Source organism: Pituophis catenifer, unplaced genomic scaffold, assembly GCF_029215685.1.
Source record: "Pituophis catenifer annectens isolate HBS135680 unplaced genomic scaffold, rPitCat1.0.hap2 SCAF_4, whole genome shotgun sequence".
Classification (NCBI taxonomy): Eukaryota; Metazoa; Chordata; class Lepidosauria; order Squamata; family Colubridae; genus Pituophis; species Pituophis catenifer.
Genome location: NW_027256884.1, coordinates 75,671,513 through 75,697,688, shown reverse-complemented (window position 1 = coordinate 75,697,688; position 26,176 = coordinate 75,671,513). Strand labels below are relative to the sequence as shown.

Genomic DNA, 26,176 nt, shown 5'->3' with positions numbered 1-26,176 from the left:
CACCTATTGACTTTGAAGGCTAATTTTTGTTTGATTCAAATGCCCTCAAACCTTGTTGTAAGTTTGGGCACATTTCTGCCTATGGAGGGCATCCTTTTTTGCTGGGAGTTTTTTTCTAGATGCATCTTATTTCTTAGTCACTAGGATGACTCAGGAAGAACTATACTTCTTGTGTATATCGCAAGTCCCCCCACATAATGATCATTTTTGTTGGACATGCATATTGACATTGGACTTTTAACATCTTTGCTGCATTAAAAAAAAACCAAACAGAACAGCTCCGAAGGATGGTTAATTTCGGACGTTTGGGCCTGCTGCTTATACAGTGCTACCTCATACATGGTACTTGCCTAGTTTGAGGTTGTTCAATTGCCATTGCCCTTCTCCTTATTTCTCCATTGCTTGCATTCTATGCCCATACTATTGTTAATGCCATTAGGATACGACCAAGTGAAGTCTCCTCTGGGTCTTTAATTGTTATTTGGAATCTCATGGCCCTAGATTTTTATGGGCACGTTTAGAAGGTGTTTCTGCACTAAATACTTCTAGTCGTTATGTCAATTACCAGAGTTCATTGTTTATAAAAATGTTCAGAAAGTTCACAAAATAGAGTTTTATGTGCTGCTTATTTCAATAGTAACGACAGAAATTACTAATATCTCCTAGTTCTCATACCATCCAAAATCTATTATCTATCCTAGCTCTAATACTAATATCTAATATCTACTATCTAATATCTCCTAGTTCTCATACTATCTAAAATCTATTATCTAATATATCCTAGCTCTAATACTAATATCTATTATCTAATATATCCTAGCTCTAATACTAATATCTATTATCTAATATATCCTAGTTCTAATATTAATATCTACTATCTAATATTGCTTAGTTCTAATACTAACTCATATCTACTTCTAATATTGCCTAATTTTAATAATAATCTAACATCATTTACTTCTAATGCTAACATTAACTATCTAACATCGCTTAGTTCTAAACGATCTAATATCTACGATCAAATATATCCTACTTCTAACGCTAATATCTACTACCTAATATGTCCTAGTCCTAATACTATCTGATATCTATTAGTTCTATGAGCTTGACTGGAAACAAATAATGCAAGCCATCATTTGGTATTTAAAATGCAGTTTGGCCCAAACAATTTTTCCAAACGAAGCCTTTTTTTCCCAGGTGGTATCTTGTGACTGTTTTCTTCACCGGGAGTTGAAGAAGTGTCTTTTTGTCTTTCCTTTGGAAATCTGGCAAATGCGGGCTCATAATTAGTGACAGAATCTTCTATAAATTTGGTTATTTCACCCTGTTGCCTGTTCCTTGGTCTTCTGCTGCATGTTATTTTGGGGTTGATTAAGGGACCTGTTGAAGGATAAACCTGATGTAAATTTTCACACATATTCCTCACAAAACGAACAATTGCATTGCATTCAGAGTTACGATATTCATCCCAAAGTATTTATAACCCAGTTCCAGAATTCTGATGCTGTCCCGTTCCCCCCCCCCCCCACTGTCACATGAACCTCTTTATGGCGAATTGCTGTGTTTTGTTGCTTGTAACTAGCTTTTTAAGCCAGTTTCTGGCAAAAGTGGCCATAAAATTCATTGCCTTGCTTCACAACCACAATGTTTCCTTAAAGATCTTTTTAATCTTAATAATCATTTGCTTTACATTGAGACATTCGTTTAATAAACAGCACAAAAAAAGTTTTAAAATCAGGTTGATCATGTGGGTGCCTTGATTTACTACCATCATAACTGATGATGAAAATTCTGAGCTCCATTACAGTCATAATTTGAGGATTGTGTATATTGGATAGGAACAGCATGATAGGAAGATGTTAGATAATCCCTTCAGTGGCAAATGCAAGGGGATTATTTCATACTGCACGGGACAAGGCAATGATAAATCACTCCTGTATTTCATTCATAAATTCAGAGTTGAAGGAAGGGGTTAGAAATACACTCTCCTCACTAATTCAACTCTTCTCCCCTTATCTCTCCCATCTAGAGAGAAGGATGAAAATGATCCTGTTTAATCAGCACTAATGACTACTAATTAAAGAGTTCACAAAATGTAGTATTGCCATTTTTAAAAGAGAAAATAGAGCAAGGATTTGAAATATTTTTTGACATCAATGAATTATATTTTTATTATTATAGTATGAAACAAACTCTGTTCTACCTTTTGGAGAAGAACGTGAATCGGCTTTCTCTGGCTGACCTTTGCGCATCCGGTGTGCATAAATATTTGTAATGCTTATTTCTCTTTCTCTTTCCTAAAGAAATGCATTATTAAATTTATGTTGATAATATAGTTTATTGTATTAATGTATGTTCTTCAGAGATCATATGTTTAGTTAGGAGACACTTTTCAAGTACTATCTGTTCCTAGAAATGTTAGTGTGCAAAAGGCCTAACATACATTAATACATTTATCCAATCTACAGTTTATATAGTTAGAGGCTGAAAGAAAAACCCAGAGAAAAAAATAGGCTTATGTCAAATCAGCATTTAGTGAATAGCATCTTGGATTCCTTCTGTGGTAAGAAAAATATGATTTAAGCATCTAAATACCTTAAGTTTGAGCTTCAGCGACTCGATTTCTACGTGCAAATTTGCTGTCATCGACTGAGCTTCAATAGTCTTCTTTTTCTCAACTGCTAACTGGTGTCTAAAAGAAGCAGTACTCAATGACAGCTGCTTTTCCAAATCCTAAACACATTAGAAATAAACCATCAATAAGATTATTCAAGATTTGCAATCATACAATATTGAATTAGAAATTAGAGGAAGGCAACTGAAATTTTATCAAATGTTTCCAGAAAGATGATGATGCTCACAATCTGTTATGCAGATTAAGGAGAAAAGAAATAGAGATCCAGTTACAATATATACTTTTAATTTCTTTTTATTGGTGGAAGAAATAGCCTTCTCCAATCCTTAAATCAAGGTCAGTATGGTCGAGAAATAGAATAAAAGAACATTAGATTTTATATATTGCAATACTTAGCAAAAGAGTATTATTTATTTAATATACCAACATTACAAGCTATACTGTAAGGGAGGGGGAGATGGTGGAGGAGGAGGAGACAAGACTAACATTTTGTTCATTTCAATTATAATAAACCATAATATGCTTCATTTTTGCCTTGGTATGATGCCAAGTAAGGTAGGTTTAGCTAATATACAGGTTTAAATGTGCTGGCTAGGCTCATGTCATCAGAGATGGACTTTTTCATCTGATTAGTTAAAGCAAGAGTCATTCTTTCCAAAATCTCAATTTTCTATACAACTGAGCCAAATATGCAAAAATGGAAGGAAGTGTGAAGAGCAAGAAGTTTTGCACCACATCCACTCAAAACATCCAGGTAGTGTTTTGCAACATTCATCTCTGATCGTGTGGTGAAAATAAGATTCATAAGTAATTAGCTTAGCTAGCTTGCCCATACCACTTTTAATACATAATTCCACCTGTCTATCTATAATCTTCTCCTGGTTTTCCTACATTCCTCTTTTCCAATAATGTCTTTTTTATATCTAGAGATTTTAATTTCATTGATTGATTTAAAAAATATCCCATTCTGCTCACAGAGCGATGCTATGCAGTTCTAAGCAATGTATGTTGCATGTTACCTGAGTTTTCTTATCCCTAGCTTCCAATTTTTGGGTAAGTGATCTTAATTTGCGCTGAAGTTCTTCTCTCTCTTCAAGTTTTTTGTCTATGCAAAGTTTCTGTAGTGCCCGCAAGGCATCCGTGGTTTTTAAGAGTTGTGCCTCAACGTTTCTTAGCTTCTGAGAAGCCCTGCGTTCGTCTTCCTGAGATTTCCTGAGAAGTACTCTCAGAGTCTGCACTTCATTGGCCTGCGTGGCCAAAAGATCAGGCAGCTTAATTTCAGCATTTTCATATTTTGTGATTGCTTTTAACTGTTGAGACTGAAGATGCTTCAACATTTTATTTTCTGTAATAAAGGTCTCCAATCTATTCTGCAAAACAGCCATTTGGTTTTTCAGTTCTTTAATTTGATGGTCTCTTGCTGACAAGAGACGGCAAGTCATGTTATTTTTCTCCTGGGCATTGACTATATGGTCAGTAATATATGAGCTCTTTTGCTGAGGTTTCTTTTTAGGCAACATTTTACCTCCTGCATTAAAAGAAATATCAAGATGGCATATAAGATTGAGCAAAGTAAGAATCAGATCATTTTACATAAGCTTCAGAGCCAAATGCTCAAGTATGTATTCACGGCATAGATTCACTTCCTGTTATGTAATATCTTGAGTCAATCTCTGTTACAACTATTGGTTGATTGACCTATTGTGAAAAATCATACCTGAACTCTCATAATATTAGCTTCCGTAAGACATAACTGCTATACTCACATAATATGCTAAGACAGAATTTAGAGAGCTTTAAGATGCATTGACTTCAACTCCTAGAATTCCTCAGCCAAACAGGCCTAAAGCAGGATTGCTAGCCCAGCAGCCTAACTACTATACCAAACTGCCTAGACAGACAGATGGATAGATATACATATGCATGCGTACATACCATATCCAAATAATGATAAAATAATGAATGTAATAGACTGAAAAGAATGGAAGTGTGAGCATTAAAATTTGCCAACTTTTTCTTTTCTTTTCTTTTCTTTCTTTTTCTTTTTTCTTTTTTGTTAATACTGGAACCTATTCCCTGGCCCTTGGCTTATTTATTGAAACCATGTGACACCGACATCTGTATGACCATGATAACTGGTGAACTACATCCATCGCTACAAGCCCCATTACCTCGATAGAGGAATTACTGACAGGGTGTGGAAAGCAGTACATTAATATAATAATCAACTGCATACAATTTAAACATTTTATCAACATTCAAATGCTTTCCAAAATGATAGTATAGTCTCTACAGTATAGAAGTGTCAGGGTAGCTAAGCAAAAGTGGAGTTATTGGACAACTGCTTGGTTTTTAGGAAAGGCTTAACTGCCATTAGCTTGGCTGAAATCTGCCAACCACAGCGAATGCAGTAGTGTTCAAAGTGAGCAACTGCCTTCTTACCTTTTGTATGGACATCATTTTTCTTTTTCTTTTCTGGTAAATTCCGCTCTTTAGTTTTTGGTGTTTCGGGCAATGGGATGATGTAGCTGCCACTCTCTTCACTTATGGAGGTTTCAGAGGCATCCGAGTGAAAATCTTCATGATAGTAGTTCAGAGATGTTCCACAGATGTTCTCTTCTGAACAAATGCTGTTCTTGCTGCCATTGACAGCTGTTCTTGAAGCATTATCATGAAAGTCATTAGAGTAGGTAAACTGAGCACTTCCAGACTTGCTGGAATGTTTGCTACAGCTACCGTCTTGACTGTTGGTGCTCTTACTAAGCCTACCTGGAGAATCGTTTGAGCTTCCTCTTTTTCTGCATTGCCGAGACGTTTTATCCTCTTGGACAATATGATGAAGGGCTGTATGATCAGAAGCCATCATTCCACCAATGGCAGGGAAGTCTATCAATTATACTTTATTTCCGAAAGGAAATGGCACTCTAGTCAGAAAAAGAAACAATGTATGATGTAAACATTTACTTAAGCCTTCATCCAATACATTTAAAAGTTGTTTGCTCTGATTCTGTACCAAAAAGATCACCACAATTTTGGTTCCTAGCATTATATTATTCACTTCTTGAAGAACTGATGTGTTGATTAATTAATATGCTACTTTCTTAGCATTCTCATTCACAGACTGCAATGCCTCCAGAGCCCTGGAGAAAAGGGAAGAAAACTAATTGAGGCAGAGATTGTGCAGTTAGGGCTCAGTTACCATTGATGAGAAATGAACTATAAAAACAGTACATAACGGAAGTTGGCAACACAATTCAACTTGGAAGGGAAAAGGAGCTGCTTCATTTTCCGGGTCCCTTAGAGGAGCTCTTCCACCAGGCCTTTATCTTCCACCTGTTTTTGCTTCCCCTTAATTGTTGCTATCTTTGCTTACCCACAACCCGAACCAAGCACTCCTCGACTGCCCAGAGAACAGAAGTCGAAGCTCCCGCCAAGCGCCCAGGGTTTAAACTTCCTCCCCACGATGCCCAGACAGAGGCTTCTAGCCGAGGTCCGTTTATTCACGTTACCGGTTCTTGGGCTTCGTTGGCAAAGAAGTGGCTGTTTAGATCTTTGCTACTATGGCAACTAGAGAACTTCGTCTCTGATCATCATGGGACTTGTAGGGCAAAGTTGAATGGAAGGAAAAGGTAAAATGGCAGATGTTAGGGAGGTGTTTTCATCATTCCATCATCTCCAGTTTCCTTCACACTCCTCATTCCATAAATTATGTTTTTCTACTGAGCAAAACACTCCTCAATCTGGGGCTATGAAAGAGGACGAGCTCCTTTTCCCTGATTTAATAAAAAAAACAAACAGAAGTAAACCCACAATTTTTAAAGGATTTTAGAAATATTATATTTTGCGCTGGGAAATATCTGTCCTATCAGGCAAGCCAAAGCAAAGTATGTAAAGATATGCATGCTTATGTTAGTGTAGGTTCCACCCAATACAATGAAATTTGTTCTGGGGTAAATTTATGAAAGGTATAAATTTATACAGGATAGAAAGAATAGTAAAATATATGTTAAAGGAACACTTAATTGGGCAATCTACGATCAAAAAATAGAGTTTTTCACGTTTTTCACGTTTTAGAACTTTTAATCTGGCAAGGTGACAGAGCAATAAATTCTGCCTCTGCCATAGATATGGCTACAGTTATTTGTTTTCTGGACTTCTGACCAATTAAAGTGCCTCCAAACAATAGCACAATCCCAGAATTAGATTTTCTGGTTTTTACATCATTGGCATAATCACTGTCAAATAACATTGTAATTTCAATTCTTCAGAGACCTGTATTTGAAGACCCAAGTTCACAGTTCCCTTCAAATACCTGAGAACTCTTTTTATACCCATGCAGTGCAATTGCATTGGAGCAGCAGTAAAGTGACTTAAGATGCTTACTGCACAAGCTATGTCGGGTCTGGACCACTGTGACAGATATAACAAGCTCCCTATTTCAGACGGAGATATCTCTTGATCACAGGCTTCACTTTTGTCCTCGCCCAAATTTCATTAGCAGAACACCTGTCAGGTGGTTCCATCACTCTGACCTGCGTGGCATTGACTGCTCTTGTGTTTCAACCCGCTCTTGCTTCATATCCGAGTCATCATCTTCTCCTGACTCCTTTTCTTGCTCTCTTTTAGTTTCTCCTCCCTGAACACTTACACTATCACTAAGTGAGTTACCGTCACTAAGTGGATCATTCCAAAAACTTGCATCAATTCTTTTCCAATTTTGCTCTGCAATGCTAGCAGACCTGGAAATGACTATTCTTTTGCTCCCATCGCTAAATCAATAGCTCTTTGAGCCAGGCTCATAGCCTGTAAACCTGAGCTTTCTAGCCTTTGGTTGACCTTTTCTCCTGATTGCTTTTGGAATATGAACCCATGCATTGCTTCCAAAAACCCTTAAGTGTGCCAGAGATGGCTTTCTCCCATATAGAACAGCATATGGAATATCATTAATTGAGGAACTCCACAGCCAATTGATTAAATAATTATCGGTCTCCGAGAACATGGCTTCTCCCCAATATGACCTCCTCAGACCATAATCCTCCAGCAGTGAGTCCTTCATTGTTTGTAACACACCATTCTGTCTCTCAATCACACCATTCTCAGCTGCTGGGTACAGATTTCTATGACTGTGTTTTATTCCTAACTGTCCCAACCATTGTTGAAAACCTGTTGACATGCATTCTGAAACTCTTTCAGTTTGCAGCTGAAATACCTGTTATTTATACCTTCTTTCTACGAAGCTTACCCATTGCTTAAATTTCTGTAGCACCTGTATTTTACTCTTTAATAAATAGCTGAAACAAAATCTGCTGTAGTCATCTACAATGACCATCACATACTTTGCTCCTCCCAAACTGGCTTGCATTGGCCCCACCAACTCTGCATGTAAACAGTCTTTCTTCAAATGAGTCTTATCATCACAGATGAGACACCGCTGTACTGTTGCTTTCTTGATAGAAAATCTTTGCTGGACTGTAATCTGGTCTCATCTGTTACTCTGGTCTCTGCAGACATGTCTCTACAGACATGCTGTCTGCTGCTGCTCTCTCTCTGCTCCTTGGGCCTCCACCTCAGGAATTTCTCCTCATGGCTTTTTATAAAATGCTGTTTGTTTTCTTCTGAAATCAAACAGGCTGTAAGAGCTTCCATTCTGAAGTCCTGTTCTGCTTTGCACTCAATAACAGCTGAAACAAGGTCCCATGTTCCATCAAGACTATTTAACACCAACAGTACCTTCTGAGATTCAGGGATCTGCATGCCACAGTGTACCAACTCAATAAATAAAGTTCGTATATGCAGCAAATGCCTTTCCGCACTCTCTCGTGGTTGCAAATGGGTGCTGTATAATTGTCTCGATAATTGCACAATATTGCATGCTGATGCACTTACTTCTCAATTTCAGACAAACCTCCTTTGCAGTTTTTAAATTAGCTACATTCAGGAATTATTCATCTTCTAAACTTAAGATGATGGAGGCCAGTGCCTTATCGTGCTGCCTTTGATCTGCTGCTGCTAATGGCCCCTGGGGTGATTTACCAACAATATCCCAGAGCTCCTCAACCTTCAGGAAGCATTCCATTTTTGCAGCCCAAATGATATAATTCTTCTGTCCCAGTTGAGGCAGAGAGCTCTCCTTGAATTCAACAGCCATCCTGCAAGCCTTCTCTGCCTTGTTCTTTTTACTTTTTTTACCACAGGCAGTCCTTCGGCTTAATTGCAGTTCAGTCTTACTGTGTCTGGTTGCTCTGGGCCCATAACCTGTTTGAATTTGCAGCAATCCAACTAGCACACTAGTAAACAATTCAGCAGGATTCAATTATATAAGAAACTTCTTTCTATACAATACCATACAGCAGAAACCAGAACCAGAACTCAGTATGCAGAAGTACAGAATCAATAATCACAAAAGCTATATTATACAGAGGCACTCATATATATATATATATATATATATATACCGATCAGTGACCTAAGGCATGCCCAGGCTCAGAGCCGTCTGGGTCACTTAGCAGTCCCCATTGGCTGACCTGTTACCATGTCTATTCCAATTCGTGAACCCCTATATACTGACAAATATGTGGAATCGTGGCAAAAGGAAGTTGGACACTTCAGGTTCTGGTGAGCTGTGGCTTGAACTCACTGTACCTGGGACTTCTGTGGCACCTGTGGCAACAGGCTGATGACAGGTGATTTAAAAGATGAAGAGGCTGGAAATAGCCTAAGTCAGTTATGGCATTTATTATTTTTTGTAAGTTTTTTTTATCAGCTGATTTTTGTCCTGTCCGACCACGGATCATTCCATCAAGGGAAGCTGTGTATCTCACCATATTCTATGCAAATGAAACCTCCAGGGGAGAAGGTTTGTATATCCCATGTTTGGAAGAAAGAACCTGTTTTCCTCCTGGTGGACACAAAACTGGGAACTATAGCAACAGAACAGAAAATGCCTGATAACATCAATATGGAACCAGAGTGGAAATACCAATAGATGTGTGGTGAGTGCTAATAGAACCCTACAGCCACTAGAGCCGCTTTGGGAAGAGTTCTCCACACTACTGAAAATGATGCAACAATGGACTTGGTGACTCTTTTCCTGCTGATCACTACAGATGTTGAACAGACAGATCACAATTTCAGCTACAACAAGATTTACATCGCTGCATTGCCATATAATTGATTGACTAGGCCTAGGACTGATGCTGTATTAGCTTCATGAAACAGTGGGATGGTGGACATTTCGGTATCTGTATGTATGATTTCATTGCTTACGTGTATTTATTGTCAATATTCCATGTATTTAAAATGGACCTATAGGTAAGCTACACCTTAGAGAAACCCCATCAAGTGAATCTCCAGGGAATACTTGCGGAAGACTGGGTGTCGCAGATTGGGAAGGTAGTAACTTATGGGATAATTGACCTTCTATTTAGCTTCTTTCTAGAAAAGGATTTCTTGATCCATAGCACAGAGGAATAGCATGGAATAGGGTCAATTAGACATCCAATATTACACCAAAGTCACCTATTGACTTTGAAGGCTAATTTTTGTTTGATTCAAATGCCCTCAAACCTTGTTGTAAGTTTGGGCACATTTCTGCCTATGGAGCGCATCCTTTTTTGCTGGGAGTTTTTTTCTAGATGCATCTTATTTCTTAGTCACTAGGATGACTCAGGAAGAACTATACTTCTTGTGTATATCGCAAGTCCCCCCACATAATGATCATTTTTGTTGGACATGCATATTGACATTGGACTTTTAACATCTCTGCTGCATTAAAAAAAAACCAAACAGAACAGCTCCGAAGGATGGTTAATTTCGGACGTTTGGGCCTGCTGCTTATACAGTGCTACCTCATACATGGTACTTGCCTAGTTTGAGGTTGTTCAATTGCCATTGCCCTTCTCCTTATTTCTCCATTGCTTGCATTCTATGCCCATACTATTGTTAATGCCATTAGGATACGACCAAGTGAAGTCTCCTCTGGGTCTTTAATTGTTATTTGGAATCTCATGGCCCTAGATTTTTATGGGCCCGTTTAGAAGGTGTTTCTGCACTAAATACTTCTAGTCGTTATGTCAATTACCAGAGTTCATTGTTTATAAAAATGTTCAGAAAGTTCACAAAATAGAGTTTTATGTGCTGCTTATTTCAATAGTAACGACAGAAATTACTAATATCTCCTAGTTCTCATACCATCCAAAATCTATTATCTATCCTAGCTCTAATACTAATATCTAATATCTACTATCTAATATCTCCTAGTTCTCATACTATCTAAAATCTATTATCTAATATATCCTAGCTCTAATACTAATATCTATTATCTAATATATCCTAGTTCTAATATTAATATCTACTATCTAATATTGCTTAGTTCTAATACTAACTCATATCTACTTCTAATATTGCCTAATTTTAATAATAATCTAACATCATTTACTTCTAATGCTAACATTAACTATCTAACATCGCTTAGTTCTAAACGATCTAATATCTACGATCAAATATATCCTACTTCTAACGTTAATATCTACTACCTAATATGTCCTAGTCCTAATACTATCTGATATCTATTAGTTCTATGAGCTTGACTGGAATCAAATAATGCAAGCCATCATTTGGTATTTAAAATGCAGTTTGGCCCAAACAATTTTTCCAAACGAAGCCTTTTTTTCCCAGGTGGTATCTTGTGACTGTTTTCTTCACCGGGAGTTGAAGAAGTGTCTTTTTGTCTTTCCTTTGGAAATCTGGCAAATGCGGGCTCATAATTAGTGACAGAATCTTCTATAAAGTTGGTTATTTCACCCTGTTGCCTGTTCCTTGGTCTTCTGCTGCATGTTATTTTGGGGTTGATTAAGGGACCTGTTGAAGGATAAACCTGATGTAAATTTTCACACATATTCCTCACAAAACGAACAATTGCATTGCATTCAGAGTTACGATATTCGTCCCAAAGTATTTATAACCCAGTTCCAGAGTTCTGATGCTGTCCCGTTCCTCCCCCCCACTGTCACATGAACCCCTTTATGGCGAATTGCTGTGTTTTGTTGCTTGTAACTAGCTTTTTAAGCCAGTTTCTGGCAAAACTGGCCATAAAATTCATTGCCTTGCTTCACAACCACAATGTTTCCTTAAAGATCTTTTTAATCTTAATAATCATTTGCTTTACATTGAGACATTCGTTTAATAAACAGCACAAAAAAAGTTTTAAAATCAGGTTGATCATGTGGGTGCCTTGATTTACTACCATCATAACTTATGATGAAAATTCTGAGCTCCATTACAGTCATAATTTGAGGATTGTGTATATTGGATAGGAACAGCATGATAGGAAGATGTTAGATAATCCCTTCAGTGGCAAATGCAAGGGGATTATTTCATACTGCAAGGGACAAGGCAATGATAAATCACTCCTGTATTTCATTCATAAATTCAGAGTTGAAGGAAGGGGTTAGAAATACACTCTCCTCACTAATTCAACTCTTCTCCCCTTATCTCTCCCATCTAGAGAGAAGGATGAAAATGATCCTGTTTAATCAGCACTAATGACTACTAATTAAAGAGTTCACAAAATGTAGTATTGCCATTTTTAAAAGAGAAAATAGAGCAAGGATTTGAAATATTTTTTGACATCAATGAATTATATTTTTATTATTATAGTATGAAACAAACTCTGTTCTACCTTTTGGAGAAGAACGTGAATCGGCTTTCTCTGGCTGACCTTTGCGCATCCGGTGTGCATAAATATTTGTAATGCTTATTTCTCTTTCTCTTTCCTAAAGAAATGCATTATTAAATTTATGTTGATAATATAGTTTATTGTATTAATGTATGTTCTTCAGAGATCATATGTTTAGTTAGGAGACACTTTTCAAGTACTATCTGTTCCTAGAAATGTTAGTGTGCAAAAGGCCTAACATACATTAATACATTTATCCAATCTACAGTTTATATAGTTAGAGGCTGAAAGAAAAACCCAGAGAAAAAAATAGGCTTATGTCAAATCAGCATTTAGTGAATAGCATCTTGGATTCCTTCTGTGGTAAGAAAAATATGATTTAAGCATCTAAATACCTTAAGTTTGAGCTTCAGCGACTCGATTTCTACGTGCAAATTTGCTGTCATCGACTGAGCTTCAATAGTCTTCTTTTTCTCAACTGCTAACTGGTGTCTAAAAGAAGCAGTACTCAATGACAGCTGCTTTTCCAAATCCTAAACACATTAGAAATAAACCATCAATAAGATTATTCAAGATTTGCAATCATACAATATTGAATTAGAAATTAGAGGAAGGCAACTGAAATTTTATCAAATGTTTCCAGAAAGATGATGATGCTCACAATCTGTTATGCAGATTAAGGAGAAAAGAAATAGAGATCCAGTTACAATATATACTTTTAATTTCTTTTTATTGGTGGAAGAAATAGCCTTCTCCAATCCTTAAATCAAGGTCAGTATGGTCGAGAAATAGAATAAAAGAACATTAGATTTTATATATTGCAATACTTAGCAAAAGAGTATTATTTATTTAATATACCAACATTACAAGCTATACTGTAAGGGAGGGGGAGATGGTGGAGGAGGAGGAGACAAGACTAACATTTTGTTCATTTCAATTATAATAAACCATAATATGCTTCATTTTTGCCTTGGTATGATGCCAAGTAAGGTAGGTTTAGCTAATATACAGGTTTAAATGTGCTGGCTAGGCTCATGTCATCAGAGATGGACTTTTTCATCTGATTAGTTAAAGCAAGAGTCATTCTTTCCAAAATCTCAATTTTCTATACAACTGAGCCAAATATGCAAAAATGGAAGGAAGTGTGAAGAGCAAGAAGTTTTGCACCACATCCACTCAAAACATCCAGGTAGTGTTTTGCAACATTCATCTCTGATCGTGTGGTGAAAATAAGATTCATAAGTAATTAGCTTAGCTAGCTTGCCCATACCACTTTTAATACATAATTCCACCTGTCTAACTATAATCTTCTCCTGGTTTTCCTACATTCCTCTTTTCCAATAATGTCTTTTTTATATCTAGAGATTTTAATTTCATTGATTGATTTAAAAAATATCCCATTCTGCTCACAGAGCGATGCTATGCAGTTCTAAGCAATGTATGTTGCATGTTACCTGAGTTTTCTTATCCCTAGCTTCCAATTTTTGGGTAAGTGATCTTAATTTGCGCTGAAGTTCTTCTCTCTCTTCAAGTTTTTTGTCTATGCAAAGTTTCTGTAGTGCCCGCAAGGCATCCGTGGTTTTTAAGAGTTGTGCCTCAACGTTTCTTAGCTTCTGGGAAGCCCTGCGTTCGTCTTCCTGAGATTTCCTGAGAAGTACTCTCAGAGTCTGCACTTCATTGGCCTGCGTGGCCAAAAGATCAGGCAGCTTAATTTCAGCATTTTCATATTTTGTGATTGCTTTTAACTGTTGAGACTGAAGATGCTTCAACATTTTATTTTCTGTAATAAAGGTCTCCAATCTATTCTGCAAAACAGCCATTTGGTTTTTCAGTTCTTTAATTTGATGGTCTCTTGCTGACAAGAGACGGCAAGTCATGTTATTTTTCTCCTGGGCATTGACTATATGGTCAGTAATATATGAGCTCTTTTGCTGAGGTTTCTTTTTAGGCAACATTTTACCTCCTGCATTAAAAGAAATATCAAGATGGCATATAAGATTGAGCAAAGTAAGAATCAGATCATTTTACATAAGCTTCAGAGCCAAATGCTCAAGTATGTATTCACGGCATAGATTCACTTCCTGTTATGTAATATCTTGAATCAATCTCTGTTACAACTATTGGTTGATTGACCTATTGTGAAAAATCATACCTGAACTCTCATAATATTAGCTTCCGTAAGACATAACTGCTATACTCACATAATATGCTAAGACAGTATTTAGAGAGCTTTAAGATGCATTGACTTCAACTCCTAGAATTCCTCAGCCAAACAGGCCTAAAGCAGGATTGCTAGCCCAGCAGCCTAACTACTATACCAAACTGCCTAGACAGACAGATGGATAGATATACATATGCATGCGTACATACCATATCCAAATAATGATAAAATAATGAATGTAATAGACTGAAAAGAATGGAAGTGTGAGCATTAAAATTTGCCAACTTTTTCTTTTCTTTTCTTTTCTTTCTTTTTCTTTTTTCTTTTTTGTTAATACTGGAACCTATTCCCTGGCCCTTGGCTTATTTATTGAAACCATGTGACACCGACATCTGTATGACCATGATAACTGGTGAACTACATCCATCGCTACAAGCCCCATTACCTCGATAGAGGAATTACTGACAGGGTGTGGAAAGCAGTACATTAATATAATAATCAACTGCATACAATTTAAACATTTTATCAACATTCAAATGCTTTCCAAAATGATAGTATAGTCTCTACAGTATAGAAGTGTCAGGGTAGCTAAGCAAAAGTGGAGTTATTGGACAACTGCTTGGTTTTTAGGAAAGGCTTAACTGCCATTAGCTTGGCTGAAATCTGCCAACCACAGCGAATGCAGTAGTGTTCAAAGTGAGCAACTGCCTTCTTACCTTTTGTATGGACATCATTTTTCTTTTTCTTTTCTGGTAAATTCCGCTCTTTAGTTTTTGGTGTTTCGGGCAATGGGATGATGTAGCTGCCACTCTCTTCACTTATGGAGGTTTCAGAGGCATCCGAGTGAAAATCTTCATGATAGTAGTTCAGAGATGTTCCACAGATGTTCTCTTCTGAACAAATGCTGTTCTTGCTGCCATTGACAGCTGTTCTTGAAGCATTATCATGAAAGTCATTAGAGTAGGTAAACTGAGCACTTCCAGACTTGCTGGAATGTTTGCTACAGCTACTGTCTTGACTGTTGGTGCTCTTACTAAGCCTACCTGGAGAATCGTTTGAGCTTCCTCTTTTTCTGCATTGCCGAGACGTTTTATCCTCTTGGACAATATGATGAAGGGCTGTATGATCAGAAGCCATCATTCCACCAATGGCAGGGAAGTCTATCAATTATACTTTATTTCCGAAAGGAAATGGCACTCTAGTCAGAAAAAGAAACAATGTATGATGTAAACATTTACTTAAGCCTTCATCCAATACATTTAAAAGTTGTTTGCTCTGATTCTGTACCAAAAAGATCACCACAATTTTGGTTCCTAGCATTATATTATTCACTTCTTGAAGAACTGATGTGTTGATTAATTAATATGCTACTTTCTTAGCATTCTCATTCACAGACTGCAATGCCTCCAGAGCCCTGGAGAAAAGGGAAGAAAACTAATTGAGGCAGAGATTGTGCAGTTAGGGCTCAGTTACCATTGATGAGAAATGAACTATAAAAACAGTACATAACGGAAGTTGGCAACACAATTCAACTTGGAAGGGAAAAGGAGCTGCTTCATTTTCCGGGTCCCTTAGAGGAGCTCTTCCACCAGGCCTTTATCTTCCACCTGTTTTTGCTTCCCCTTAATTGTTGCTATCTTTGCTTACCCACAACCCGAACCAAGCACTCCTCGACTGCCCAGAGAACAGAAGTCGAAGCTCCCGCCAAGCGCCCAGGGTTTAAACTTCCTCCCCACGATGCCCAGACAGAGGCTTCTAGCCGAGGTCCGTTTATTCACGTTACCGGTTCTTGGGCTTCGTTGGCAAAGAAGTGGCTGTTTAGATCTTTGCTACTATGGCAACTAGAGAACTTCGTCTCTGATCATCATGGGACTTGTAGGGCAAAGTTGAATGGAAGGAAAAGGTAAAATGGCAGATGTTAGGGAGGTGTTTTCATCATTCCATCATCTCCAGTTTCCTTCACACTCCTCATTCCATAAATTATGTTTTTCTACTGAGCAAAACACTCCTCAATCTGGGGCTATGAAAGAGGACGAGCTCCTTTTCCCTGATTTAATAAAAAAAACAAACAGAAGTAAACCCACAATTTTTAAAGGATTTTAGAAATATTATATTTTGCGCTGGGAAATATCTGTCCTATCAGGCAAGCCAAAACAAAGTATGTAAAGATATGCATGCTTATGTTAGTGTAGGTTCCACCCAATACAATGAAATTTGTTCTGGGGTAAATTTATGAAAGGTATAAATTTATACAGGATAGAAAGAATAGTAAAATATATGTTAAAGGAACACTTAATTGGGCAATCTACGATCAAAAAATAGAGTTTTTCACGTTTTTCACGTTTTAGAACTTTTAATCTGGCAAGGTGACAGAGCAATAAATTCTGCCTCTGCCATAGATATGGCTACAGTTATTTGTTTTCTGGACTTCTGACCAATTAAAGTGCCTCCAAACAATAGCACAATCCCAGAATTAGATTTTCTGGTTTTTACATCATTGGCATAATCACTGTCAAATAACATTGTAATTTCAATTCTTCAGAGACCTGTATTTGAAGACCCAAGTTCACAGTTCCCTTCAAATACCTGAGAACTCTTTTTATACCCATGCAGTGCAATTGCATTGGAGCAGCAGTAAAGTGACTTAAGATGCTTACTGCACAAGCTATGTCGGGTCTGGACCACTGTGACAGATATAACAAGCTCCCTATTTCAGACGGAGATATCTCTTGATCACAGGCTTCACTTTTGTCCTCGCCCAAATTTCATTAGCAGAACACCTGTCAGGTGGTTCCATCACTCTGACCTGCGTGGCATTGACTGCTCTTGTGTTTCAACCCGCTCTTGCTTCATATCCGAGTCATCATCTTCTCCTGACTCCTTTTCTTGCTCTCTTTTAGTTTCTCCTCCCTGAACACTTACACTATCACTAAGTGAGTTACCGTCACTAAGTGGATCATTCCAAAAACTTGCATCAATTCTTTTCCAATTTTGCTCTGCAATGCTAGCAGACCTGGAAATGACTATTCTTTTGCTCCCATCGCTAAATCAATAGCTCTTTGAGCCAGGCTCATAGCCTGTAAACCTGAGCTTTCTAGCCTTTGGTTGACCTTTTCTCCTGATTGCTTTTGGAATATGAACCCATGCATTGCTTCCAAAAACCCTTAAGTGTGCCAGAGATGGCTTTCTCCCATATAGAACAGCATATGGAATATCATTAATTGAGGAACTCCACAGCCAATTGATTAAATAATTATCGGTCTCCGAGAACATGGCTTCTCCCCAATATGACCTCCTCAGACCATAATCCTCCAGCAGTGAGTCCTTCATTGTTTGTAACACACCGTTCTGTCTCTCAATCACACCATTCTCAGCTGCTGGGTACAGATTTCTATGACTGTGTTTTATTCCTAACTGTCCCAACCATTGTTGAAAACCTGTTGACATGCATTCTGAACCTCTTTCAGTTTGCAGCTGAAATACCTGTTATTTATACCTTCTTTCTACGAAGCTTACCCATTGCTTAAATTTCTGTAGCACCTGTATTTTACTCTTTAATAAATAGCAGAAACAAAATCTGCTGTAGCCATCTACAATGACCAGCACATACTTTGCTCCTCCCAAACTGGCTTGCATTGGCCCCACCAACTCTGCATGTACCAGCTCTAGAACTTTTGTTGTCTGCCTTGTGCTACTCTTGCTTACTGGGAATGCCTTGGACTTTGATGACTACACCCTTTTAAGTTCAACCTTTCTCCAAACTGTTGCATCTTTTGCAAAACTCTGAAGCTGGCATGGCCAAGCTTTCTGTGCAAGAGATGAACACATGAATCATGTTGTGCTACATTTCCAAATGTTTGGGCGCATTGAATCTTTTCTCCCTGCAACACATAAATATTATCCTGCTTTATGCCCTGTGCACATCCATTCTCATCTCTCTTTAGGAGACACTTCCCATTTACAAATGTGGTCTCAAACCCTTTTTGGTCTAGACTAGAGACATTCAGTAAATTATGCTCCATTTCAGGCACACATAATATGTTGCTCAACTTTTCCTTCAGACATTGAATCACCACACTGCCTTTTCCAATGACTTTAGCCTTCTGGCCATTCGCCAAGGCTACTGCATCTCCTCCAGCTGGATCCCTTCTGAAAAACAATTTAGAATTATTAACAATTGTTTGACTAACCCTCTGTCTATTAACCATTTGTCTCTGCTATTACAATAGCTAACTTTTGCAACAGCAGCCTGCCCATCTGTTGTATCTTTTCTTTGTAAATAGTCTTTCTTCAAATGAGTCTTATCATCACAGATGAGACACCGCTGTACTGTTGCTTTCTTGATAGAAAATCTTTGCTGGACTGTAATCTGGTCTCATCTGTTACTCTGGTCTCTGCAGACATGTCTCTACAGACATGCTGTCTGCTGCTGCTCTCTCTCTGCTCCTTGGGCCTCCACCTCAGGAATTTCTCCTCATGGCTTTTTATAAAATGCTGTTTGTTTTCTTCTGAAATCAAACAGGCTGTAAGAGCTTCCATTCTGAAGTCCTGTTCTGCTTTGCACTCAAAAACAGCTGAAACAAGGTCCCATGTTCCATCAAGACTATTTAACACCAACAGTACCTTCTGAGATTCAGGGATCTGCATGCCACAGTGTACCAACTCAATAAATAAAGTTTGTATATGCAGCAAATGCCTTTCCGCACTCTCTCGTGGTTGCAAATGGGTGCTGTATAATTGTCTAGATAATTGCACAATATTGCATGCTGATGCACTTACTTCTCAATTTCAGACAAACCTCCTTTGCAGTTTTTAAATTAGCTACATTCAGGAATTATTCATCTTCTAAACTTAAGATGATGGAGGCCAGTGCCTTATCGTGCTGCCTTTGATCTGCTGCTGCTAATGGCCCCTGGGGTGATTTACCAACAATATCCCAGAGCTCCTCAACCTTCAGGAAGCATTCCATTTTTGCAGCCCAAATGATATAATTCTTCTGTCCCAGTTGAGGCAGAGAACTCTCCTTGAATTCAACAGCCATCCTGCAAGCCTTCTCTGCCTTGTTCTTTTTACTTTTTTTACCACAGGCAGTCCTTCGGCTTAATTGCAGTTCAGTCTTACTGTGTCTGGTTGCTCTGGGCCCATAACCTGTATATATATATATATATATATACCGATCAGTGACCTAAGGCATGCCCAGGCTCAGAGCCGTCTGGGTCACTTAGCAGTCCCCATTGGCTGACCTGTTACCATGTCTATTCCAATTCGTGAACCCCTATATACTGACAAATATGTGGAATCGTGGCAAAAGGAAGTTGGATACTTCAGGTTCTGGTGAGCTGTGGCTTGAACTCACTGTACCTGGGACTTCTGTGGCACCTGTGGCAACAGGCTGATGACAGGTGATTTAAAAGATGAAGAGGCTGGAAATAGCCTAAGTCAGTTATGGCATTTATTATTTTTTGTAAGTTTTTTTTATCAGCTGATTTTTGTCCTGTCCGACCACGGATCATTCCATCAAGGGAAGCTGTGTATCTCATCATATTCTATGCAAATGAAACCCCCAGGGGAGAAGGTTTGTATATCCCATGTTTGGAAGAAAGAACCTGTTTTCCTCCTGGTGGACACAAAACTGGGAACTATAGCAACAGAACAGAAAATGCCTGATAACATCAATATGGAACCAGAGTGGAAATACCAATAGATGTGTGGTGAGTGCTAATAGAACCCTACAGCCACTAGAGCCGCTTTGGGAAGAGTTCTCCACACTACTGAAAATGATGCAACAATGGACTTGGTTACTCTTTTCCTGCTGATCACTACAGATGTTGAACAGACAGATCACAATTTCAGCTACAACAAGATTTACATCGCTGCATTGCCATATAATTGATTGACTAGGCCTAGGACTGATGCTGTATTAGCTTCATGAAACAGTGGGATGGTGGACATTTCGGTATCTGTATGTATGATTTCATTGCTTACGTGTATTTATTGTCAATGTTCCATGTATTTAAAATGGACCTATAGGTAAGCTACACCTTAGAGAAACCCCATCAAGTGAATCTCTAGGGAATACATGCGGAAGACTGGGTGTCGCAGATTGGGAGGGTAGTAACTTATGGGATAATTGACCTTCTATTTAGTTTCTTTCTAGGAAAGGATTTCTTGATCCATGGCACAGAGGAATAGCATGGAATAGGGTCAATTAGACATCCAATATTACACCAAAGTCACCTATTGACTTTGAAGGCTAATTTTTGTTTTATTCAAATGCCCTCAAACCTTGTTGTAAATTTGGGCACATTTCTGCCTATGGAGGGCATCCTTTTTTGCTGGGAGTTTTTTTCTAGATGCATCTTATTTCTTAGTCACTAGGATGACTCAGGAAGAACTATACTTCTTGTGTATATCGCAAGTCCCCCCACATAATGATCATTTTTGTTGGACATGCATATTGACATTGGACTTTTAACATCTCTGCTGCATTAAAAAAAAACCAAACAGAACAGCTCCGAAGGATGGTTAATTTCGGACGTTTGGGCCTGCTGCTTATACAGTGCTACCTCATACATGGTACTTGCCTAGTTTGAGGTTGTTCAATTGCCATTGCCCTTCTCCTTATTTCTCCATTGCTTGCATTCTATGCCCATACTATTGTTAATGCCATTAGGATACGACCAAGTGAAGTCTCCTCTGGGTCTTTAATTGTTATTTGGAATCTCATGGCCCTAGATTTTTATGGGCACGTTTAGAAGGTGTTTCTGCACTAAATACTTCTAGTCGTTATGTCAATTACCAGAGTTCATTGTTTATAAAAATGTTCAGAAAGTTCACAAAATAGAGTTTTATGTGCTGCTTATTTCAATAGTAACGACAGAAATTACTAATATCTCCTAGTTCTCATACCATCCAAAATCTATTATCTATCCTAGCTCTAATACTAATATCTAATATCTACTATCTAATATCTCCTAGTTCTCATACTATCTAAAATCTATTATCTAATATATCCTAGCTCTAATACTAATATCTATTATCTAATATATCCTAGTTCTAATATTAATATCTACTATCTAATATTGCTTAGTTCTAATACTAACTCATATCTACTTCTAATATTGCCTAATTTTAATAATAATCTAACATCATTTACTTCTAATGCTAACATTAACTATCTAACATCGCTTAGTTCTAAACGATCTAATATCTACGATCAAATATATCCTACTTCTAACGCTAATATCTACTACCTAATATGTCCTAGTCCTAATACTATCTGATATCTATTAGTTCTATGAGCTTGACTGGAATCAAATAATGCAAGCCATCATTTGGTATTTAAAATGCAGTTTGGCCCAAACAATTTTTCCAAACGAAGCCTTTTTTTCCCAGGTGGTATCTTGTGACTGTTTTCTTCACCGGGAGTTGAAGAAGTGTCTTTTTGTCTTTCCTTTGGAAATCTGGCAAATGCGGGCTCATAATTAGTGACAGAATCTTCTATAAAGTTGGTTATTTCACCCTGTTGCCTGTTCCTTGGTCTTCTGCTGCATGTTATTTTGGGGTTGATTAAGGGACCTGTTGAAGGATAAACCTGATGTAAATGTTCACACATATTCCTCACAAAACAAACAATTGCATTGCATTCAGAGTTACGATATTCGTCCCAAAATATTTATAACCCAGTTCCAGAATTCTGATGCTGTCCCGTTCCCCCCCCCCCACTGTCACATGAACCTCTTTATGGCGAATTGCTGTGTTTTGTTGCTTGTAACTAGCTTTTTAAGCCAGTTTCTGGCAAAACTGGCCATAAAATTCATTGCCTTGCTTCACAACCACAATGTTTCCTTAAAGATCTTTTTAATCTTAATAATCATTTGCTTTACATTGAGACATTCGTTTAATAAACAGCACAAAAAAAGTTTTAAAATCAGGTTGATCATGTGGGTGCCTTGATTTACTACCATCATAACTTATGATGAAAATTCTGAGCTCCATTACAGTCATAATTTGAGGATTGTGTATATTGGATAGGAACAGCATGATAGGAAGATGTTAGATAATCCCTTCAGTGGCAAATGCAAGGGGATTATTTCATACTGCACGGGACAAGGCAATGATAAATCACTCCTGTATTTCATTCATAAATTCAGAATTGAAGGAAGGGGTTAGAAATACACTCTCCTCACTAATTCAACTCTTCTCCCCTTATCTCTCCCATCTAGAGAGAAGGATGAAAATGATCCTGTTTAATCAGCACTAATGACTACTAATTAAAGAGTTCACAAAATGTAGTATTGCCATTTTTAAAAGAGAAAATAGAGCAAGGATTTGAAATATTTTTTGACATCAATGAATTATATTTTTATTATTATAGTATGAAACAAACTCTGTTCTACCTTTTGGAGAAGAACGTGAATCGGCTTTCTCTGGCTGACCTTTGCGCATCCGGTGTGCATAAATATTTGTAATGCTTATTTCTCTTTCTCTTTCCTAAAGAAATGCATTATTAAATTTATGTTGATAATATAGTTTATTGTATTAATGTATGTTCTTCAGAGATCATATGTTTAGTTAGGAGACACTTTTCAAGTACTATCTGTTCCTAGAAATGTTAGTGTGCAAAAGGCCTAACATACATTAATACATTTATCCAATCTACAGTTTATATAGTTAGAGGCTGAAAGAAAAACCCAGAGAAAAAAATAGGCTTATGTCAAATCAGCATTTAGTGAATAGCATCTTGGATTCCTTCTGTGGTAAGAAAAATATGATTTAAGCATCTAAATACCTTAAGTTTGAGCTTCAGCGACTCGATTTCTACGTGCAAATTTGCTGTCATCGACTGAGCTTCAATAGTCTTCTTTTTCTCAACTGCTAACTGGTGTCTAAAAGAAGCAGTATTCAATGACAGCTGCTTTTCCAAATCCTAAACACATTAGAAATAAACCATCAATAAGATTATTCAAGATTTGCAATCATACAATATTGAATTAGAAATTAGGGGAAGGCAACTGAAATTTTATCAAATGTTTCCAGAAAGATGATGATGCTCACAATCTGTTATGCAGATTAAGGAGAAAAGAAATAGAGATCCAGTTACAATATATACTTTTAATTTCTTTTTATTGGTGGAAGAAATAGCCTTCTCCAATCCTTAAATCAAGGTCAGTATGGTCGAGAAATAGAATAAAAGAACATTAGATTTTATATATTGCAATACTTAGCAAAAGAGTATTATTTATTTAATATACCAACATTACAAGCTATACTGTAAGGGAGGGGGAGATGGTGGAGGAGGAGGAGACAAGACTAACATTTTGTTCATTTCAATTATAATAAACCATAATATGCTTCATTTTTGCCTTGGTATGATGCCAAGTAAGGTAGGTTTAGCTAATATACAGGTTTAAATGTGCTGGCTAGGCTCATGTCATCAGAGATGGACTTTTTCATCTGATTAGTTAAAGCAAGAGTCATTCTTTCCAAAATCTCAATTTTCTATACAACTGAGCCAAATATGCAAAAATGGAAGGAAGTGTGAAGAGCAAGAAGTTTTGCACCACATCCACTCAAAACATCCAGGTAGTGTTTTGCAACATTCATCTCTGATCGTGTGGTGAAAATAAGATTCATAAGTAATTAGCTTAGCTAGCTTGCCCATACCACTTTTAATACATAATTCCACCTGTCTAACTATAATCTTCTCCTGGTTTTCCTACATTCCTCTTTTCCAATAATGTCTTTTTTATATCTAGAGATTTTAATTTCATTGATTGATTTAAAAAATATCCCATTCTGCTCACAGAGCGATGCTATGCAGTTCTAAGCAATGTATGTTGCATGTTACCTGAGTTTTCTTATCCCTAGCTTCCAATTTTTGGGTAAGTGATCTTAATTTGCGCTGAAGTTCTTCTCTCTCTTCAAGTTTTTTGTCTATGCAAAGTTTCTGTAGTGCCCGCAAGGCATCCGTGGTTTTTAAGAGTTGTGCCTCAACGTTTCTTAGCTTCTGGGAAGCCCTGCGTTCGTCTTCCTGAGATTTCCTGAGAAGTACTCTCAGAGTCTGCACTTCATTGGCCTGCGTGGCCAAAAGATCAGGCAGCTTAATTTCAGCATTTTCATATTTTGTGATTGCTTTTAACTGTTGAGACTGAAGATGCTTCAACATTTTATTTTCTGTAATAAAGGTCTCCAATCTATTCTGCAAAACAGCCATTTGGTTTTTCAGTTCTTTAATTTGATGGTCTCTTGCTGACAAGAGACGGCAAGTCATGTTATTTTTCTCCTGGGCATTGACTATATGGTCAGTAATATATGAGCTCTTTTGCTGAGGTTTCTTTTTAGGCAACATTTTACCTCCTGCATTAAAAGAAATATCAAGATGGCATATAAGATTGAGCAAAGTAAGAATCAGATCATTTTACATAAGCTTCAGAGCCAAATGCTCAAGTATGTATTCACGGCATAGATTCACTTCCTGTTATGTAATATCTTGAGTCAATCTCTGTTACAACTATTGGTTGATTGACCTATTGTGAAAAATCATACCTGAACTCTCATAATATTAGCTTCCGTAAGACATAACTGCTATACTCACATAATATGCTAAGACAGTATTTAGAGAGCTTTAAGATGCATTGACTTCAACTCCTAGAATTCCTCAGCCAAACAGGCCTAAAGCAGGATTGCTAGCCCAGCAGCCTAACTACTATACCAAACTGCCTAGACAGACAGATGGATAGATATACATATGCATGCGTACATACCATATCCAAATAATGATAAAATAATGAATGTAATAGACTGAAAAGAATGGAAGTGTGAGCATTAAAATTTGCCAACTTTTTCTTTTCTTTTCTTTTCTTTCTTTTTCTTTTTTTTTCTTTTTTCTTTTTTGTTAATACTGGAACCTATTCCCTGGCCCTTGGCTTATTTATTGAAACCATGTGACACCGACATCTGTATGACCATGATAACTGGTGAACTACATCCATCGCTACAAGCCCCATTACCTCGATAGAGGAATTACTGACAGGGTGTGGAAAGCAGTACATTAATATAATAATCAACTGCATACAATTTAAACATTTTATCAACATTCAAATGCTTTCCAAAATGATAGTATAGTCTCTACAGTATAGAAGTGTCAGGGTAGCTAAGCAAAAGTGGAGTTATTGGACAACTGCTTGGTTTTTAGGAAAGGCTTAACTGCCATTAGCTTGGCTGAAATCTGCCAACCACAGCGAATGCAGTAGTGTTCAAAGTGAGCAACTGCCTTCTTACCTTTTGTATGGACATCATTTTTCTTTTTCTTTTCTGGTAAATTCCGCTCTTTAGTTTTTGGTGTTTCGGGCAATGGGATGATGTAGCTGCCACTCTCTTCACTTATGGAGGTTTCAGAGGCATCCGAGTGAAAATCTTCATGATAGTAGTTCAGAGATGTTCCACAGATGTTCTCTTCTGAACAAATGCTGTTCTTGCTGCCATTGACAGCTGTTCTTGAAGCATTATCATGAAAGTCATTAGAGTAGGTAAACTGAGCACTTCCAGACTTGCTGGAATGTTTGCTACAGCTACCGTCTTGACTGTTGGTGCTCTTACTAAGCCTACCTGGAGAATCGTTTGAGCTTCCTCTTTTTCTGCATTGCCGAGACGTTTTATCCTCTTGGACAATATGATGAAGGGCTGTATGATCAGAAGCCAT

The 26,176-nt window shown here is 37.5% G+C and overlaps 3 protein-coding genes across 3 annotated transcripts; all 3 read right to left on the bottom strand.

Annotated features, from left to right (window-relative positions):
* Positions 1–1,132: 1,132 nt before the first annotated feature.
* LOC139316766 (lebercilin-like protein) lies at positions 1,133–5,498 on the bottom strand. The gene is made up of 5 exons (XM_070943615.1): positions 5,078–5,498; positions 3,655–4,163; positions 2,596–2,733; positions 2,204–2,297; positions 1,133–1,380 (listed from the first exon to the last, which is right to left on the bottom strand). Exons 1-5 carry the CDS (start codon positions 5,496–5,498, stop codon positions 1,133–1,135), a joined length of 1,410 nt encoding a protein of 469 aa, XP_070799716.1.
* A 5,748-nt stretch (positions 5,499–11,246) lies between these two features.
* Positions 11,247–15,609, bottom strand: LOC139316765 (lebercilin-like protein). The gene is made up of 5 exons (XM_070943614.1): positions 15,189–15,609; positions 13,766–14,274; positions 12,707–12,844; positions 12,315–12,408; positions 11,247–11,494 (listed from the first exon to the last, which is right to left on the bottom strand). The coding sequence occupies exons 1-5, from the start codon at positions 15,607–15,609 to the stop codon at positions 11,247–11,249; spliced, it is 1,410 nt and encodes a 469-aa protein (XP_070799715.1).
* A 222-nt stretch (positions 15,610–15,831) lies between these two features.
* LOC139316764 (lebercilin-like protein) lies at positions 15,832–26,176 on the bottom strand. Its single transcript, XM_070943613.1, has 8 exons — positions 25,756–26,176; positions 24,323–24,831; positions 23,264–23,401; positions 22,872–22,965; positions 21,837–22,050; positions 18,451–18,621; positions 17,279–17,419; positions 15,832–15,886 (listed from the first exon to the last, which is right to left on the bottom strand). The coding sequence occupies exons 1-8, from the start codon at positions 26,174–26,176 to the stop codon at positions 15,832–15,834; spliced, it is 1,743 nt and encodes a 580-aa protein (XP_070799714.1).

Bases quoted from the DNA above. Each gene is read 5' to 3' on its own strand.
- LOC139316766 (XM_070943615.1), bottom strand. From the start codon at position 5,498: ATGGCTTCTGATCATACAGCCCTTCATCATATTGTCCAAGAGGATAAA. The intron at 4,164-5,077 runs GTAAGAAGGCAG...CTTTTAATGCAG, and splicing joins AAATGATGTCCATACAAAAG to GAGGTAAAATGTTGCCTAAA. The intron at 2,298-2,595 runs GTATTTAGATGC...GCATTTCTTTAG, and splicing joins CGCTGAAGCTCAAACTTAAG to GAAAGAGAAAGAGAAATAAG.
- LOC139316765 (XM_070943614.1), bottom strand. From the start codon at position 15,609: ATGGCTTCTGATCATACAGCCCTTCATCATATTGTCCAAGAGGATAAA. The intron at 12,409-12,706 runs GTATTTAGATGC...GCATTTCTTTAG, and splicing joins CGCTGAAGCTCAAACTTAAG to GAAAGAGAAAGAGAAATAAG. The intron at 11,495-12,314 runs GTAGAACAGAGT...ATCCTTCAACAG, and splicing joins TTCACGTTCTTCTCCAAAAG to GTCCCTTAATCAACCCCAAA.
- LOC139316764 (XM_070943613.1), bottom strand. From the start codon at position 26,176: ATGGCTTCTGATCATACAGCCCTTCATCATATTGTCCAAGAGGATAAA. The intron at 23,402-24,322 runs GTAACATGCAAC...TAATGTGTTTAG, and splicing joins CTAGGGATAAGAAAACTCAG to GATTTGGAAAAGCAGCTGTC. The intron at 18,622-21,836 runs GTTTGGGCCAAA...ATTGTTTTTCAG, and splicing joins AGGCTTCGTTTGGAAAAATT to AAGGGATCCAGCTGGAGGAG.